The following is a 17,428-nucleotide window of genomic DNA, read 5'->3' on the forward strand; positions in this document are numbered from 1 at the left end:
CCAGGACAAAATATCTGTGTTTCGTAAGATTGTTGAGAATTGAGATGAGTTATGTGGCTCAGTCTCTTTATCGATCGAATGTAGAAAATAATACTGACTGGTTATTGTAAGGACTAAATAGCACAATGAATGTAAAGTACTTGACTGGGGGCCTGCAGTCCAGGTTGATGACTATTAGCAAGTGCAATGAAGGCAATGATGGAGCTAATTCTTCTGTAGAGAATGCTATATGCTAGGCACTGTTTTAAGGGGTTTATGCGTATCATCTGCATCTTTTTTTTTTTAAATCACAAATAAATTTAGTTTTTCTTTTAAGGAAGAAGAAAACATAAAAGAAGGAAACTGGAGGGCATGGTGGGGGTCCCACAATGCTGTCTCTGCTCTGACTGCCCTTGAGCCTGTTATGACACCATTGATATCTGCTCCTACAAGACAAATCATCCGGGGCTTCCCTGGTGGCACCGTGGTTGAGAGTCCGCCTGCCGATGCAGGGGACGCGGGTTCGAGCCCCGCTGGGAAGATCCCCCGTGCCGCGGAGTGGCTGGGCCCGTGAGCCATGGCCGCTGAGCCTGCGCATCCGGAGCCTGTGCTCCGCGATGGGAGAGGCCACAGCAGTGAGAGGCCCGCGTAGCGCAAAAAAAAAAAAAAAAAAAAAAAAAAGACAAATCATCCTAGTTAATCTCAATAACTGCCTTCTATCTGTTTTTCCCATTTTACAGAACCCAGGCTGTCTGGCTCCAGAGCTGGCATTATGAGCCACTACGGAGGAGGACGATGACGATGATGTTGGTGTTGATGACGATGGAAGAGATCTTGATGATGCTGCTGATAACGTAAGGCACTTAGTAGAATAACTGGCACGTGGTAATTGCTCAATAAATGCTTGCTGTTATTAAAATGCTGGTGTTATCTGTAAAGATTTCTAGAGGTGCAAGTTCCATATCCATTTTAGGTACTCATTTAAGGATTAAATTACTTCTATTCCCTTATATCTTAAAGCTCTTCCTTGCCATTATGTAAGCCTGTTTTCTCTTTTTCAGATTTCCAGGGGAGAAGAGAATGAAAACTTCCCTGGGACAATTAGTTACTCTATTTGAGGGTATTTAGAAAGTTATTAACCCTAATACCTTTACAGATTTTTTTTTTTTTTGGTTCCAGAAAAAAAAATCTTTTCCATCTATTTAGTCTTATCTGCTGCCTTTCTTTGAGTCCTTCACAATTTTCTTGCATTTCTCTCTTTGCAAGCTGGAAGCAAAGCTAAACATGGTTTTCTGATACTGGTCTCATTGCTGTGGTGTTTCCCAGAAGAGTCATTCCTTAATGTTAACCCTAATCCTAACCCAGGCATAACTGGTGTCCTACTTTAAGAAGTCACAGCATTGGGCCTGACTTTTCTTCCTTTGGCTGATTTGTAAACATAGTATCATTTATCTTAAAGGGTTGATGTGAGGATTAAATGCATTGATGTTTGTAAAAGTAACTACAGCATGGTGCCCAATGAATATCAATCAAGATATTAACTGATACCAGATGAGGATTTTGATTCCTTCAATTAAAAATGTATTCTTCTTCCTTTTCCAGTTAGCGGCCTGAGGTGACCTCTAAAAAAGGTTCGCTATTCACTTGACCCAGAAAGTTCCACAAAATCATGCAAGTCGAGAGGTTCAAATCTTTGTGTTCACTTTAAGAACACTCGTGAAACAGCCCAGGCCATTAAGGGTATGCATATCTGAAAAGCCACCAAGTATCTGAAGGATGTCACTTTAAAGAAGCAGTGTGTGCCATTCCGTCGCTACAATGGTGGAGTTGGTAGGTGTGCCCAGGCCAAACAGTGGGGCTGGATGCAGGGTCGGTGGCCCAAAAAGAGTGCTGAATTTTTACTGCACATGCTCAAAAATGCAGAGAGTAATGCTGAACTTAAGGGCTTAGATGTAGATTCTCTGGTCATTGAGCACATCCAGGTGAACAAAGCCCCCAAGATGTGGCGCAGGACTTATAGAGCTCATGGTCGGATCAACCCATACATGAGCTCTCCGTGCCACATTGAGATGATCCTTACTGAATAAGAACAGATTGTTCCTAAACCAGAAGAGGAGGTTGCCCCAAAGAAAAAGATATCCCAGAAGAAATTGAAGAAACAAAAACTTATGGCCCGGGAATAAATGCTGCAAAAAATAAATGCAGATAAAAGTAAAATTAAAATAAAATAAAATAAAAATGTATTCTTGTATCTCTTCCTAGTACTGTGAATCCTCCAATGGCCTGTTTGTTCACCGGGTGAAACCCAATGTTGTGTGCAAGTTCGCACGGCATCCAGGGCCAGATCACGATCTGGTCCTTACAATTGTGCCAGCCTTCTCCCTTGCCATTTGTCCCCCACCACGAACACGGTCTTCTCAGTCACACTGCATAACGTGCTATTCTCTGAACTCACTGTGCTCTCTCATGCCTCTGTGCACTTGTATGTGCCGTGTCCTGTGTCTGGAATGCCCTCACTCCTCAACCACCTGGAAAATTCCTCAGCATCTTTTAAGAGTGAACTCAAGCATTGCATCCTCGGTGAAGCCTTTTCTCATTCATCCCATAGAATCATGCACATACTTCTCTATAGACCTTAGGAAACTGTTTGCTTGTCTTCTTTAAGTTCCTTCTTTGAGGGCAGGGACTGCATTTTCTTTTTCTTTTCTTTTTTTAATAAATTTATTTATTTATGGCTGCGTTGGGTCTTTGTTGCTGCGTGCGGGCTCTCTCTGGTTGTGGCGAGCGGGGGCTACTCTTCGTTGCGGTGTGCGGGCTTCTCACTGAGGTGGCTTCTCTTGTTGCGGAGCACAGGCTCTAGGCGCCCGGGCTTCAGTAGTTGTGGTGCACAGGCTTAGTTGCTCCGCAGCATGTGGGAATCTTCCCAGACCAGGGCTCGAACCTGTGTCCCCTGCATTGGCAGGCAGATTCTTAACCACTGCGCCACCAGGGGAGCCCTGCATTTTATTTTTCTATCCCATCAAGAACTTAAGAAATGAACGAATGACGGGACTATACTCACTCCTCAGTCTTAGTACCAGCACCATACCTCCCATAACCCTCATCTCCTGTGAACCACTCATTTGGGGTCTTATTTGCCTACTCTCTTGACCTGGAGCTCAGAGCTCACCCAGAAGTTGCCCTCAGTGTTCAGGGGAATGAGTACTTTTTAAGTGAGTGACTATGGAAGAAAATCCAATCATTCAATGTTATGTTGTTCACATAATTTATATAAAATCTTACGCTGTTTTATCTTAAATAACGGTATATGGATTTTTTTAAAGCAAACGACTTAAGTCTTACACTCCCTAGATTTTGAAATTAGACATCTAGTTAATCATTATAAAGACCTTTCTCCTTCCTTACCCTTTGGAAGTGATGTAGCTTTTCCTAATCTCCTGATGTAGTTTAGATCTATTTAGAAATAAGGCTTTCTCAGAGTTTGAGGTTGAAATGGTAGATTAAAAGTGCATAATGAAAACTTCTTACCTCCAATAACTAGCAAATAATAATAAAACTTCCCCCCAAAAGAACCAAAGAGGGAAAGGGCATAACTGAAGGCCATGGACTTCAAAGGAAAGGACAGAAGATTCCAGAGTAGAATGGAGAAGCACACCACAGCCTGGCTCCTAACCCTGCCCCTTCTCCCCTGAAATGTGGCTTCTCTCGCTCTTCAGGCAAAACAATCTTACATAATTTGTGATTTTTCAGAATACTTAGCCCTTCCTTAATTATCTGTGCAAATTGGTCAGGACACAATCTTAAGTGTAAAATCTCCAAATAACAAATCTTTGCTTAAGAAATATTGAAGCATCTTATGCTTCTAATGGATTCGAAAGCAGTTTGTTCACTTAAAATTTATCCTCTGAAATCTTATTAATAATGCTAAATGTCTTATTAGTCTCTGTTATCACAGATAATACAGACATGCTTTTTACAGGCTCTGTCATGAGGTGTTTATCTTATAAATCAAATGCAAAAACAACTTAATATTAAAAAAAAGAAATACTGAAGCCTCTTAATATTTTTAGGGGCAATAGCAACATGAACTAGTTCTGAGACGACTAGCCTATGAGACTGCAAAGAGGCTGGCAATGTGGGGACCAGGGGAGGAGGAGTCAGGGTGCACAGGGGATGCACAGCTTGGATGATCCAAAATGTTCCTGTCATTGCCTGGGAGAGTCATTCACAACAAAATGATGTGTAGGGAGAGAATTCTATCTGCGGATTTCTAGTAGAGATGGGACACATAGATCTAGATGAGGAGAATCAGGAAGTCTGATGCCTTTTAGAGCCACTGGTTAAATTACTGCTTCCTGGACAGGAGGAAAGGTGAGGTCAAATATTTTTACCTGACAAATTGAACTAAGAAAGCCATAGAGTGACCCACAGTTTTATGCAAACATTTTGGCATTGACTAATATTTTTGGACTGGCTGATTAGGGTTCAGATAACTTTCTCCAATAGCTTTGGGGTGGGTCTAGTTTGGGGCCCAGATTATTTTCTTGGCCCATACATGTTGATTACCTGTAAATTATCCAGGATAATTCGGAGGGAGTGCACCTGCCGTCGAACAGCCCCTGAAAACCTTTTATAGGTTGCAGCATCATATTCACTCATTTGGATCTCCTTTAACCTAAAATCAGAGGGCAAAAAAGACAACAGCTGAAAGCCTGTACCTGTGCATCTTTTACTTCCATTCATCTACTGCTAAGAACTGTAGCAAACTCCTCGGTAACTCAGGAGGCCTTTGAGGAAAAAAAGCAAGAAGTGACGTCTCCAGCTCATGTTTCAAAAGAGAGGAATGTGTGTGCAGTGATGCCCTAGGAAATGGGTAAGTCGCCCTGCAGAGGAAAAAGCAGCCCTGATTCGTAGTGTTTGTTGATTTCTGTGGTGGTTGATGTTAAGCTATCAGTAGTGAGGCCCCTGAGCACTGAGTTAGGAAGAAATGTGCAGCTGGCTCCTACGAGCCAGTATGACTCAGCTCTGTAGCACACTGCTGCTGCATCCCAAACACGTGCCACGATGCTGGCAGATGGTCAGTTCGTGTGGCAGATTCCTAGAGAGATCCCATGGGTTGCTTTTTAAGACCAAGGACATATATTTGGTTGATCATGATAACAGTTCAGGCCCAGAGAATGTAAATAAATGTGTTGCTATGTAAAATATAGGAGTTTTCTGAAATTGACTGTGTACTTTTAATAGGATAATTGTGTTTTAATATTATTGTGGCATTGAAATTCTGTCCTCCCAGGACAGTGCTCCTTTTTACCATTTTTCATTCTTTGCTTCTGCTGCAGCCCTGCCAGCCCGCTTGCAGTTTCCTCAACCTACTGTGTGCCCTTGTCCCTGAGCCCCTGCATGGGCTTCTCTCCCACCCAGAGTGCCTTTCCCTGCTTCTTTGCGTACTAACTTCCACGAACTCTTCAAGGCTCATATCAATGGTCACCTCCTCCAGGAAGCCTGCTCTGATCTTCAGATTTGTCTCCTGTGCTCTCGAATCACTTCATGCTTTTCTCTGTCAGAGCATTGCTACCTATGCTATAGTTGTCTGCTTCCTGTCTCCCCAACTGAACTCTTTGCTCCTTTAGTCTTTCTCATCTTTATCTGCATGGTGCCTACCATGATCCCTAGCATAACAGATGCTCAAAATAAATTGATATGAGTGACTGAAATACAAATAAGACTCAATTATTTAAAATGCAGCATCTTAAACTAATTATAAGTAGAAGGTTTTACAGTGTTCTATCCATAATACACATTTCTACAAATTTCTATAAATGTAAAGGGTACTAATACTAGGACAGGGAATGATGAATGCATATCTCAAAAGCCTAACCACAGCACAGTATTCTAAGCTGCTCTGTGTGTGTGTGTGTGTGTGCGTGCATGTACACGATGTTGGAGATATGGTTTCTAGGTGTAGAGCTGAAACTCTTATCAGGAGTATAGTTTTATTGCCTTGGGCTGGAACAGAACCCCCCAATGCTCAATGAGGATGAATGGTCTCTATTCCTCCCTGCCTGGCCAAGCGCTGGGAAGAATCCATCCATCACAGGGCAGAGCACTAAAGGCTTATTAGAATCACATAATGTTAGGCTTAGACCATGAGGGCAGATATGCAATTCCTGCCCTACCACCTGGCTGGGTTAGCTAATGCCACCTCAGGTGTCAAGACCCAGCTCAAAGTTTACATCCTATGAAGTCTGGCTCAATCCCTTCATGATCATTCTCTTTCACATATCTTCCACAGTTATCTGCTATGGAACCTATAAACTTCATTGCTTTTAATACATATGTCTATTTTGCCCTATCATAGTGTTTTTCAAACTTTATTTTCCACAGTAGGAAATAAGCTTTATATTGAGATCCAGTAAACAAAAATGCATGTACACACACGTGTGTGTATACCTGAGCCAAAAATTTAATGAAAAATACCTTTACTACATGTGATGTACTCTCACTTTTTCTCTTCTAATCCTCTGGGGTAAGGAACATGTCTTATTTTTTCTTAGAATCTCCAGTACCAGCACAAACCCTGGCACCCAGTGGCATTCAATAAATGCTGTTGGATAGCACTTTTGAAAACACTGGCTATCAAAAGGTAAACACCTGAAAGGTAAATAATATCTGAATGGTTGTTTCCTGAGGTGACATGCCAAGGTGCCCTTCGAAGTCTAATTTACTCTCTGCTCTGAAGGACGAAAAGGAATATGTGTATAGGACTTGACCTCCTAACAATGCCTCTTATGTTTAGTTTTGGCAGTCTCTTAAACCTCTCTATAAATTTTCATTAGATTAAGGTATGTCTCAAGTATCAAGCCTGACAGAAGCTGGGCACAATGACACTGCAGGACATGCTACCAACCCCTTCATACCTGGGAGGCTAATGTGCTCTCTCCCAAAGAAGGGAGATTAGTACTTTTCCAAAGAAGGGAGATTAGAAAAAAAATGTAGGCATAGCTTGTGCTTAGCAGGGGAAACACACACACACGCGCGTGTGCGCGTGCACACACACACACACACACACACACACACACACACACATCAAGGAAGGAGCCAGGCAGTTAGTAAGTCACCTCCGGCAGACTGGTCATTGTAGAGAGATCAGAATTAACTCCAGTTATAGGGATACCTCTGGCACGATTGTGTTGCACCCAAAACATACCACATGCTGCTCTAATTAAGAAGAGATCTGGAAATCATATTCCAAGCTGTGTCAGCTTTCACAAAAATCACCTACAAGGTGTTCAAAGCTGATAACATTCTGAAAGATGAAGACCGAAGCAGGGAGCAGTGAAAGAAAATAGGACATTTTAGCCTCTGTTTGAGACAAGACTCCCAGTGCAAATACTCTCAAACCCACAAAGCTAGCTGAAAATAGGTCTTTCTGCTGCTTTAACCCTGATCAAAACTTCAGGGCACAGCTGCTTCACATCCTAGTAATCTATGCGGATTGACTGCACTTTGCTGGCACAGTATATTCTTAAAGGGTATATTTATTGTTACGTAAGAGTCTGGGAATTTTAGTTCTCATTTTACTTTTTCGTATAGGTCATTTTTGGATCAATTATGAGGAAAACAAACACAAGCTGAAATCTAGTGTGTAGGGCTGATTAGTTTTGCAAATGGTAGTGGGTACAGTTTCCACAGTTGGTGTCCACCTTAAACGCTTTTCCAAGCATGTAAAAGTACCTCGCCATCTATTTCATTCTTGTTTTATTGGTTTACTATCTCTGTTCTGCTTTATACATGTCTTACCCTTGTCCACCTGCTACTCTTCCTGAGTTAAGCAATTCTTGATATGTAGGAACCACTATCTAGCTGAAATCTGGATGCAAATGAACGCTAAGTAAATATTATGTTGATAATATCAAGAACGCATCAGTAGAATTAGGCTCTTTGAGGCAATATGGTAGACCTCTAGGCTGATGGATAGGTCTGGCTATCAGTCTGGTTTTAGCCAGTCTTTGAATTAAGTGTGAAAGGGTGATACCATTACTTGTATGCACGTGTGTATTATTCATTCCACAAATATGTATGTGCTTGCCAGGTACCAGGTTCTGGGCGTAGGTACTGGGGATATACTAGAGGGCAAAATATCCTGCCGTCAACGAACCTGAAGTCAGTGGAGAAGAAATAAGCTAGTCACACAAATAATAACACTATGGGAAAAAGTGATAAGAGCTATGGAGAAAAGGTACAGGGTGCTACAAAAGCACAAATGCAGGGACTTGACCTCATTCTGCATATACCTAAAATTGCAAAATAGCTTTAAAACTAAAGCATCCAAAACTATTGGATGACAGTGAAGAATGACTACTTTTTAAAGACCTGATAATAGTTTTGTATTTTTTTAAGTAAAATATTTCAGAGGCACACTCTGAAATATTTACGATGAAAAGACAAAAAACCTTGAATTAGCTTCAAGGACTCGGAATGGAATGGGGGACTCGGAATGGAATCAGGTTTTTCTTCCTGAGGTTGAGGGAACAGGTCCACAGGGTTCATTATACGTTACTCTCTACTTTTGTTTATGTTTAAAAAGTTTCATAATAAAAAGTTTAAGAAAACTCTTTAGCAGGTACTAAATTGAATACACATCAAATAGGACTATTACTACACGAAAGTAGAAAGCAACACTTTTCTGTGTGTTTTCTGTCTTTCTCAGGGTCTCCACGTGCTTTTATTTCATCTTCTCCTTTCTCATCCCCTTGTCCATCTCCTCTGTATTTCAACCACCTTCCAGTATTCTTTCACGCGGACTTAGATTCTTCTCTGCAGCGCTTAGTAGAGGTGTCTGGTTTTCTCATTCCCTTCTCCACTTTTTCTCTTTCCTCCCTTATAGCCACTAAATTTAGTTGCCTTATTATTACAGATGCTCCTTACTTTCTTTCCCCTGTGGCGCGATGGTCCTTAATAGAACCAGATTCCTCACCCTTATCATGGAAATCAGAGAAGGGCTCGTGTACTTCTACCCAAGCACTACTTACAGGTCCTTTTCTCTCCCTGTGAACTCCTCTATCCATTTGTCTGCTTACACAAAAATTGAGACAGGACTTGTGAGGTTTTCAGCGTGGAAACAATAGGAACTCATCATTTGGGGAGGAGATGATGATGTGTATCTAATTATTTGGTTCTTTTCCTAAATAAATATTTATTGTTTATATGAAACGTAGAGCCATATTTTAATTCTAACAAGACCTTGTATTATAGGATCCCTCCCATCCTTTCTTTGAGAAGTTTAAACTGCTTTCATTCCTAACATAGTGATTTGTCTTCATAGCCTCTCTGAGAGGAAGGGAGAGGGGAGTCACCATCAGAAGAAAAAATTGACGCCCAGTGACGATAAATTAATTGTTTGAGGTCTCCAGGGAAGCCAGCAGAAGGGCTGGGAGTGACACTCTCGTCTTATCTACCTGCTGAGTACGTGAGGGTCCTAAGCCTTGCAGGCTTTCCTGAGGGTGTGGCAGGAGGGACCTGCATTTTTGTGTCCCCATTGTTCTGGACTGTTTACTTGCAGGATGTGTAAGCACAGCAGGTAATGTAAAACCAGATGTCCTGCGTGGGAGGAATTTCGGAACTCACATACCCTGGAGTGTGCTTTTCCGGAACTGCACCCAGCTCCTTTCACTGAGCACAGCAATGTAAATCTGCCTCCCAGACCACTGTCTATGCCCTCGCTCCTGAAGGAGATCTTGCTGCTCCTGGGGTATTTTTCACTTTTAGCTGATGAACACATGTGGATGTCTAGTGAAAGCATCATGCGGATTCTTCTCATTTTTTAGATGGTTCCAATCAAAGTGGCTCCGGATGGTTCCAGAACATCTGAAAGCTACAGGCTGGTTGGCCTGGATTTCAAGGCCTCCGCCCACTGACAGGGACTCCACAGTCAACCTCACTCCCCACCGCCCCCAGCTGGTACCCTTTATTCTGCATAGGCGAGCTGGCTCTCTCTGCCATAGTCACTCTGCTCATCCTACCCTGGCGCCTCTGGTCCCTTAGTTTTCCCTTCCTGGAATGTCCAAATACTGGCTGAACTCAGGCCTCACCTCACATCAGCCCACGGACCTTACCCTTCGCTGCACTGCCGTACCACAGGACTTCAGCGCTTAACCAGGGGCTGTGTGAGTGTGAGCGCGTGTGTGTACACTAGTCCTGTCTCCACGTGAATCTACAAGATTCCTGAGGGCAGGAAGGGACCATCATGCAGCATTATCTGAATTCCCTATGTGGCCTGGGAACAGATGTGGATGGAATGATCTGACCTTTAGTTTCTCCGAAGAGAAGTATCTTTGGTTTTACTTTCTAACGTGCTCAAGCCCTTCCTCTGTATGACCATATGTAATTAATACATTTAAAAGGGCCTGAGTAGAAAGAGTGGGAGATTATGTTCACTCGGCTGTCTCCACTGGGAGGGGGGTGGCTACGGATTTCAGTTTGTGGGTCCAAGTTGCTGCATGAGGAATAGAATCACACAAATTTGGGGTCTACCTCAGGGTCCACTGACATTTCACCACGGTGGCCGACACTGCTCCGGATGCAGTGGGGTCCGCTCACCTCTGTTGAAACGCTCTCTGGCCCATCTCTCTTGCAGCTCTCTTCACCTCCTCAGGAACTGCATCTTTCTCAGCCTTAGAGACCTGGTACACTGCATGGCCTGCATCCAGCCGGTAAGGACCTCCTTTGCCGCCCAGACCTGCAGTGTCTCTTCCCCCTGGGAGGAAACCAGAAAGTCCAGGTGATTAGTCTGATCCAGATCACAAAACAGAAGTCAGATCATGGCTTTAAGGCAGTCCTGTGCAGTATATTAATTGTACTTAACTAGTAATTAAACATTCAAATGACTTTCTTCTGGAAACACAGGGCATCCCCCTATCAAGGACGCTTTCCTCTTCTCCATCCAGCCAATCCCACACAGATTTCAGGGCTCAGTCCAAATTCCATGACCCCTCACCTGATGACTCTACCTCACAGGGATCAATACTCCTATGCACTATTTGTTATTCTTTAAAATTTATTTTTCTTTTCTTGTCACCTATAGTGTGAATGGGATTATATTTTACATATCTTTGTAGCTCTGTACCTATAAGAGGCTCGAACATCACAAATACTTAGTATACATTTGTTAATTCGGTGAACGACACTCCTCTTCCCTCACACGTAACCTCATTTTTCCTTAAAATAAAAGAAAGATGACCAGGCTATCGATCCTGTTTCCTCTGTTTTGCAAATGATAAAAATAATGCACAGAGAGGTTAAGTCACCTACTCATGACCTCGTATCAGTGGATGAGCCAAGATTAGAAGCCAATTATTATACTAACTTTGACTTTTAGCTTAGAATAATAGACAACAGATAAACATTGCCAGCTTCAGGGCAGTTTTTAAATACAAACCCAAGCTTACATGCTTGACAATGAGCATTATGTAATATTGTATAACTTTTAATGTAAAATTAAATGCCTAGAAGATTAGGTAGGTAATATTATAAGAAGTGGTGAGAATTTGGCTAACTAGAGAAGACTTGCCTTGTCTCAATACATTCAAATGCATATTATTTTAAAACACTGCATTGACCGCCAAAATACATATATTGGCTAGATTGGCTACCTATTTGGCCCCTGGGCTACCAGTTTATTACCCCTGCTTTATAATGATTAAAATACTAGTAATCAGTTTCTTTTGTTCATTCACAAATAACTTGGGAACTTAGAAGAGAATCCAATATTGGAGGGGTAGCATAATATTGAATATTATATCATAGTATAGTATACTAGTATTATATAGTGCAGTATTCTATTATATAGTACTAGTATTATATAGTACAGTATTCTATAGTATTCTATAGTATAGTATAGTATAGTACACTAGTGTTATATAGTGCAGTATTCTATAGTTAAGTCAGACTGCCTGAGTTTGAATCCTGGTTCCAATGCACTAGCCATGGGTCCTTGACAGAAGTTCCTTAACTTCTCTGTAGCTCAGTCTCATCACCTGTAAAATGAGGATACTAATATTATTTACTTCATGGGACTGTCATGAGGCTAAAATGCTCAGAACAGTATATGGCACAAAATAAGAACTCTATAAGTGACTGCTCTTACTATTATGTACACAACTACCAGTCACACAGAATGAGGTCATTTCTAAGTCTCATAAAGTGGAAATTTTGAAAGTTTTTAGGCCTTGGTTAAATTATGCTACATTTTTCTTTTCTCCCTTGAAGACTTAAGTGGCGTAGTAAGTTAAAAGCAAGAGCTCGGCATACTCTGCTTCCCTTATCGAAGTCCAGGTAGGTCATTTCCTTTTGGGAAATACCATGAGAACAGCCTATTAATTATAGTATATTTATCCTTTGATTCCAGCACACCTTATTTCATTTTTATTTACAAATTGCTGGTGGAAAATTCCGTCTTGGACGTGTGTGATTCCTGGCTGTCACTTGTGGACGGCCTACAGGCGGAGGGGGCTGGTAACTGGACGATGATGATGAGATACAGAGTCAGGTTTCTGGGACCTGACTCCCTTCCTCCTGGAGGTATGGGTGGGTCATGAATTAGAGCTTGAAAGTTCAAGGGCGCTGAGATGACATCGTTTTTGGTGAAACGAGGAAAGGACCCACAACCGTTTAGAGGCTGGTGTGAGTGACGGACAGCACGGGAAAGCATGGTCCCTTGGCAAAGTCATACGGGGTTGGAGAGGGCGTGAGGACAGAGTTCTTCACGTCCTCCACTTCCAAGAGCCTTTAATTTGAACTTCTTCTTCTTTTTTTTTTTTTCTGGTACGCGGGCCTCTCACTGCCGTGGCCTCTCCCATTGTGGAGCACAGGCTCCGGACGCGCAGGCCCAGTGGCCATGGCTCACGGGCCCAGCCGCTCTGCGGCATGTGGGAGCCTCCTGGACCGGGGCACGAACCCGTGTCCCCTGCATCGGCAGGCGGACTCTCAACCATCTGCGCCACCAGGGGAGCCCAATTTGAACTTCTTAAATGAAAATGCTTGCCAGAGAGTCCAGACTTCAAGGTATAATCTTGAAGCTAACCTTGAACATCCTAAATCTGTTAAGATAAGGGGGAGAGAGGCAATGGATGGGTTCTGATGACAAAGAAGGAATCAAATGAGTAGTTGGGTCAGAGCTCAGTTCAATATAGAGAATTCTGAGGGAAGAGAGTGACAAAGAGAAAAAAAAAATTGCAGCAAAAGAGCCTTGATAAATTGAAAAGTAAAGGCTGGGGGAAGCAAAAGCAGGGTCTTCAGCCTGGACAGATGCGTGAGCTAGTAGACACAAGCTGAATAACAAGCGAGAACGTCCGCTACAGAAAAGCCTGCTGCTGGGAAACCTGCATCTGGTCAGCTCGTCCCACAATGCATTCCACATGGATTAAATCTTGCTGGCTTAACACTAACTTCCAGATCAAAGGACATTTCTCAAAATATCCTTTCTTTCAAGCTGATGCTTGATGAATAAACAGAGCAGGCAAGGAGTCCACAGGCCGATTTGATAGCACATTGTCCGAACACAGAAACCCATTTCCTCCCGAGGTTGTCAAGGCCAAGAGGCACAGACCAACCTCAGGGAAGGCGAAGAACAGAGCTCGTGCCAGCACCGCTCATGGCCGTGATAAGATCAGACAGTGCGCACACAGTCTGGCCCTATTCCTGCGGCTCTGCAGATGTGTCTGCTCCAGCTGCCACAGAGGAAAGAGGAAAGCGGCAGCTGTGGGAACAATGCTCTCTTCGGGCAGCCAAGAGGAAGGAGTGGACCCCAGTCATCGGTTCAGACCACAACCACCCCTCTTATCTCAAAACCCTGCATCCTCAACATGCTCACTTCTGAGATGTGGAGGACCAGGACCATTTCTTTTCAAAGTCAGCTGGTCAAGAAAGAATGTACTGTCGATTTCTGGCATGATTCCCAAGGGCATGGAATTTAAAGGAGGGGATTAACACTTTTAATGAATACATTCTTCATGCCAGGTCTCGAGCTCAGCGCTTTACAATCATAATCTCATTGAATCCTCACCACAAGCTTGTGAGGCAGTTAATATTATGCCCCTTTTATGGATGAGGCAACCCTGGGAGGACCAGAACGGTCTTAGGTCAGAGGGTAGCAGAGTCTGCGGGACTCCAAATGCCAGGGTTTTTCCGTGTCTTGATGTCATGCTGGGACAGAGGGCAAAGGCACACTCCAGCTGACTAACGGGGGAGACAGAGAAGGCAGGCCGATTCCTGAGCCTTCTTGGGGCTGCTGTGACGTCTCTGGAAGCCTGACCCAGGAGAAGGCCGCGCTACGAACCTGTGCCACCAGCCCAAGTATTGCCGCCCACATGCGGCATGTTGTCTGGGTCCTCCTTGCCGTGTTTGGGAGAACTCACGTCTTCACCGCTCTCTCTGTTGATTGTTATCTAAAAATGAAGAAGTAAGACATTATCATTCTCCGTGACCAACACCAGGAGCTGCAGGACAGAAAGAATTGTTTCCCCCTAAGTCCTTAAGGTATGGCGTAACCTCAGGCCACAGGACACAACAGATGCTGTTAGTGTCTGGCAAAAGTTTCACCGGATTTTACATCCATTTAGTTGGGAAGGAGACAAGTTTAATTTTAAAAAATATTCTTTAAAGAAAAGGTGCTGGACTGGGTTACAGCTTCAGAATTCTTCTAGCGCAGAGTATGCCTTGAGCATTTACATAAAGAACAAGACCCACCGGAAGCAGGGGAAATGGATCTCTCCAGAGACTGACTGAGAGAGCTCTCAATGGTTTAAAAGGATCACTGCCCAGCTGGTCCAGCCGAGTCACAGCAGATATACATTTACCTATTTAATTTTCCAAGAAATCCCATTCCTCAGAGAAATGCCACTTTATATAAAATATGTGGAAAAGAAAAACAGAAAATGTATCTTTGTGTGCTTCAGTGATATATGTTATACACACAGACACTGAAAACTGCTTATTTCCTGGACCCACTCTAATTTTATTATGGTATTTATAGCTCTCCTAGTTCATCTCGATTTTGAAACTGGATTTACTATTCCTGCAAATCCAACAGAATACGCAGCACTAGCTTTCCTCTTAGAGAGCCTGTGGCTCATTCATTGGTCCTTAATTTAATTCGGCACAGATTCACCAAAAGGACTGATAACCACGCAGGAATTCCATCCTAGCAGTCAGCTCAGTAGATATTACTCCACAATGAAAAGAACTTGAAGCAGCCACATCCATGTGCCCTATGAGCCTGCTCCCAAATACAGTGATTTTCAAGGCAGACCAGATCAAACATTTATTTATTTGTTCAAATAACACTTAACGGGAAATGTATTGGCAAGACTTCATTTGAACTACCATGGGGTCAACAAAAGCCATGGAGGATTGGTCCCTGCCCTCAAATTGCTTACAGTGGAACAGGAGAGCCTGCAGATAGACCTGTAGCATGATGCCAGGTCAGTCTTGAGAGCTGACCCAATCCTTGTTAGTAACTGGACTTTTCATTCTGGAGGTTAGAATTAACGAAGATCGGTAGATAATTTAAGGCCTTTGCAAATAAAATGGCTAATAAGAACGAATTCAACCTAACTTCCATTGTCTTATGTCCGGACTAGTTCATTTCAGATGTTATGACATCATAAAGAGATTTTAATTAACCAGATCTTTCTACCCTTAGCTTTGGCATCATTAAAAGAGTTTTTGCCATAACTTCAGCATACTTTAAAATTTTGCAGCCAGGACATGACAATTGATATGAATTCCACACATATAATCATGCTCGAAAAAATGGGTGAAAATAATTTTTTTCTTCTTTTTAAAAATTAAACTATGCAGAATAGCTAGCAACATTTAGAGAACAAATAAGCATTTAAAATACTGTCCCCCAAACTTGCCACCACTTTCCAGCTTTTCTAGAGGCAGTGTAAGAGATAATCAGTAAATTAAAATAAGTATACTGACTATGAGAATTCTAGACCAGCGCTAACCAAGAAAATTTTCTGTGTTGATGGAAATATATATAACTGAGATGTCTAACATGGTAGCTTTTAGCCCAGTGTGGCTATTGAGTACTCGAGGATGTGATTTTTAAGTTTTACTTAATTAACTAAAATTCAAGTTTAAATTACATGTAGCCAGCGGGTATCTCATCAGACAGCACAGCACAAGGACAAGCTTGCCTCAGCCGGGGAGATAATGTTTGGTTATCTTAGCGGTATCTTATAGATGTTTCCCGTGAGAAATGAGAAAAACAAGAAACATTTCAAAATTGCGATAGTTTTATTCTGTTGTCATTTTAAGAAATCTATAGAAAAGTTATGACTACAGTCTAACTGATTTTTTTTAAACAAACATATGGAACTTACATATGGAAATACGTTTATTATAATAAGATGGTAAGCTTATTTTTCATACATGAAGACACATTTATTACAATAATGCTGCTCAAACACTTCTGGACTGTTTCTGGAAGGATCTGCAGAATCCACAGCAGATTCTATTTGAATATCTTTAATGGTGGCCATTTTGTATTCTTTAAAAATAGATTTGATTTTTAATAAATAGCTAAAGGATACTTGGAGCCGATTTCTGGTATGAACTATTTGCTAATTTGCTTTGTACCGTTTGGAAAGTCAATTAACTTCTCTGGGCCTCAACCTTCTCATCAGAAACTAAGTGGGTTCAACTAAATAATTTCTTCCATTCCACCTAACATTGACATGCTCTAGCTGATTCAACGATTCAAAATGTGGTAAATAAGGGATGTTTAGTCAAAACCAGGCACAATTATACAATAATGAGACTAGTTTGCTTTATAAGAGTTGAGATACTTCTACAAGCCAAATCTTAAAGATGAAGTTCCAAAAATGGTCTGGGCAATGACAGCATTATTGGAATAACTGTTCTGAATACCTTTCCTCACTTTAGGGTATGTGTGTGTGTATATTATTTATTAAAAATAAATAGAAGAATGGATAAACAACAAGGTCCTACTGTATAGCACAAAGAACTATATTCAATATCCTGAGATAAACCATAATGGAAAAGAATATAAAAAAGAATGTATATATATGTATAAATGAGACACTTTGCTATACAGCAGAAATTAACACATTGTAAATCAATAAAAAATAAATAAATGCATAAACAAACAAATAAATAAATAAAAGAACCTCAGAAGAGGTAGAGAAAGCAAAGTCCTATGTGTCTAGTAACTTTACTTTCATCAAAAATCAATCTACTTCAGACATTTCACGACAATTCAGTTATTCTGCTGTAAGAGAATAGCCTTTTAAGAAGTACTAAAAATGATGGCACAAGGCAAAAGAAAAAGCCTGTCAAATAGCCCCCCTCAGCTACCTCCAAAATCACGCTCTTAAAATTGCAAAAGACACCTCTAATGGGCCTTCAGGGAGGCAGAAAATTT

The 17,428-nt window shown here is 41.8% G+C and overlaps 1 protein-coding gene and 1 pseudogene across 3 annotated transcripts in view; one reads left to right on the forward strand and one right to left on the reverse strand.

Annotated features, from left to right (window-relative positions):
* Window positions 1-17,428, reverse strand: part of VWA8 (von Willebrand factor A domain containing 8) — a 358,944-nt gene that overhangs the window by 36,986 nt on the left and 304,530 nt on the right. For all 3 annotated transcript variants that reach the window (XM_029210522.1, XM_029210521.1, XM_029210523.1), the window contains exons 38-40: window positions 14,315-14,423; window positions 10,579-10,735; window positions 4,546-4,654 (exon numbers count right to left, since the gene is read on the reverse strand). In XM_029210522.1, coding sequence (XP_029066355.1) covers window positions 4,546-4,654; window positions 10,579-10,735; window positions 14,315-14,423 — 375 coding nt within the window. The remainder of the gene's footprint in view (window positions 1-4,545; window positions 4,655-10,578; window positions 10,736-14,314; window positions 14,424-17,428) is intronic.
* Window positions 1,707-2,190, forward strand: LOC114888396 (annotated as a pseudogene).

This window comes from Monodon monoceros, unplaced genomic scaffold (assembly GCF_005190385.1).
Source record: "Monodon monoceros isolate NGI ecotype Baffin Bay Population unplaced genomic scaffold, NGI_Narwhal_1 Super_Scaffold_8, whole genome shotgun sequence".
Taxonomy (NCBI): domain Eukaryota; kingdom Metazoa; phylum Chordata; class Mammalia; order Artiodactyla; family Monodontidae; genus Monodon; species Monodon monoceros.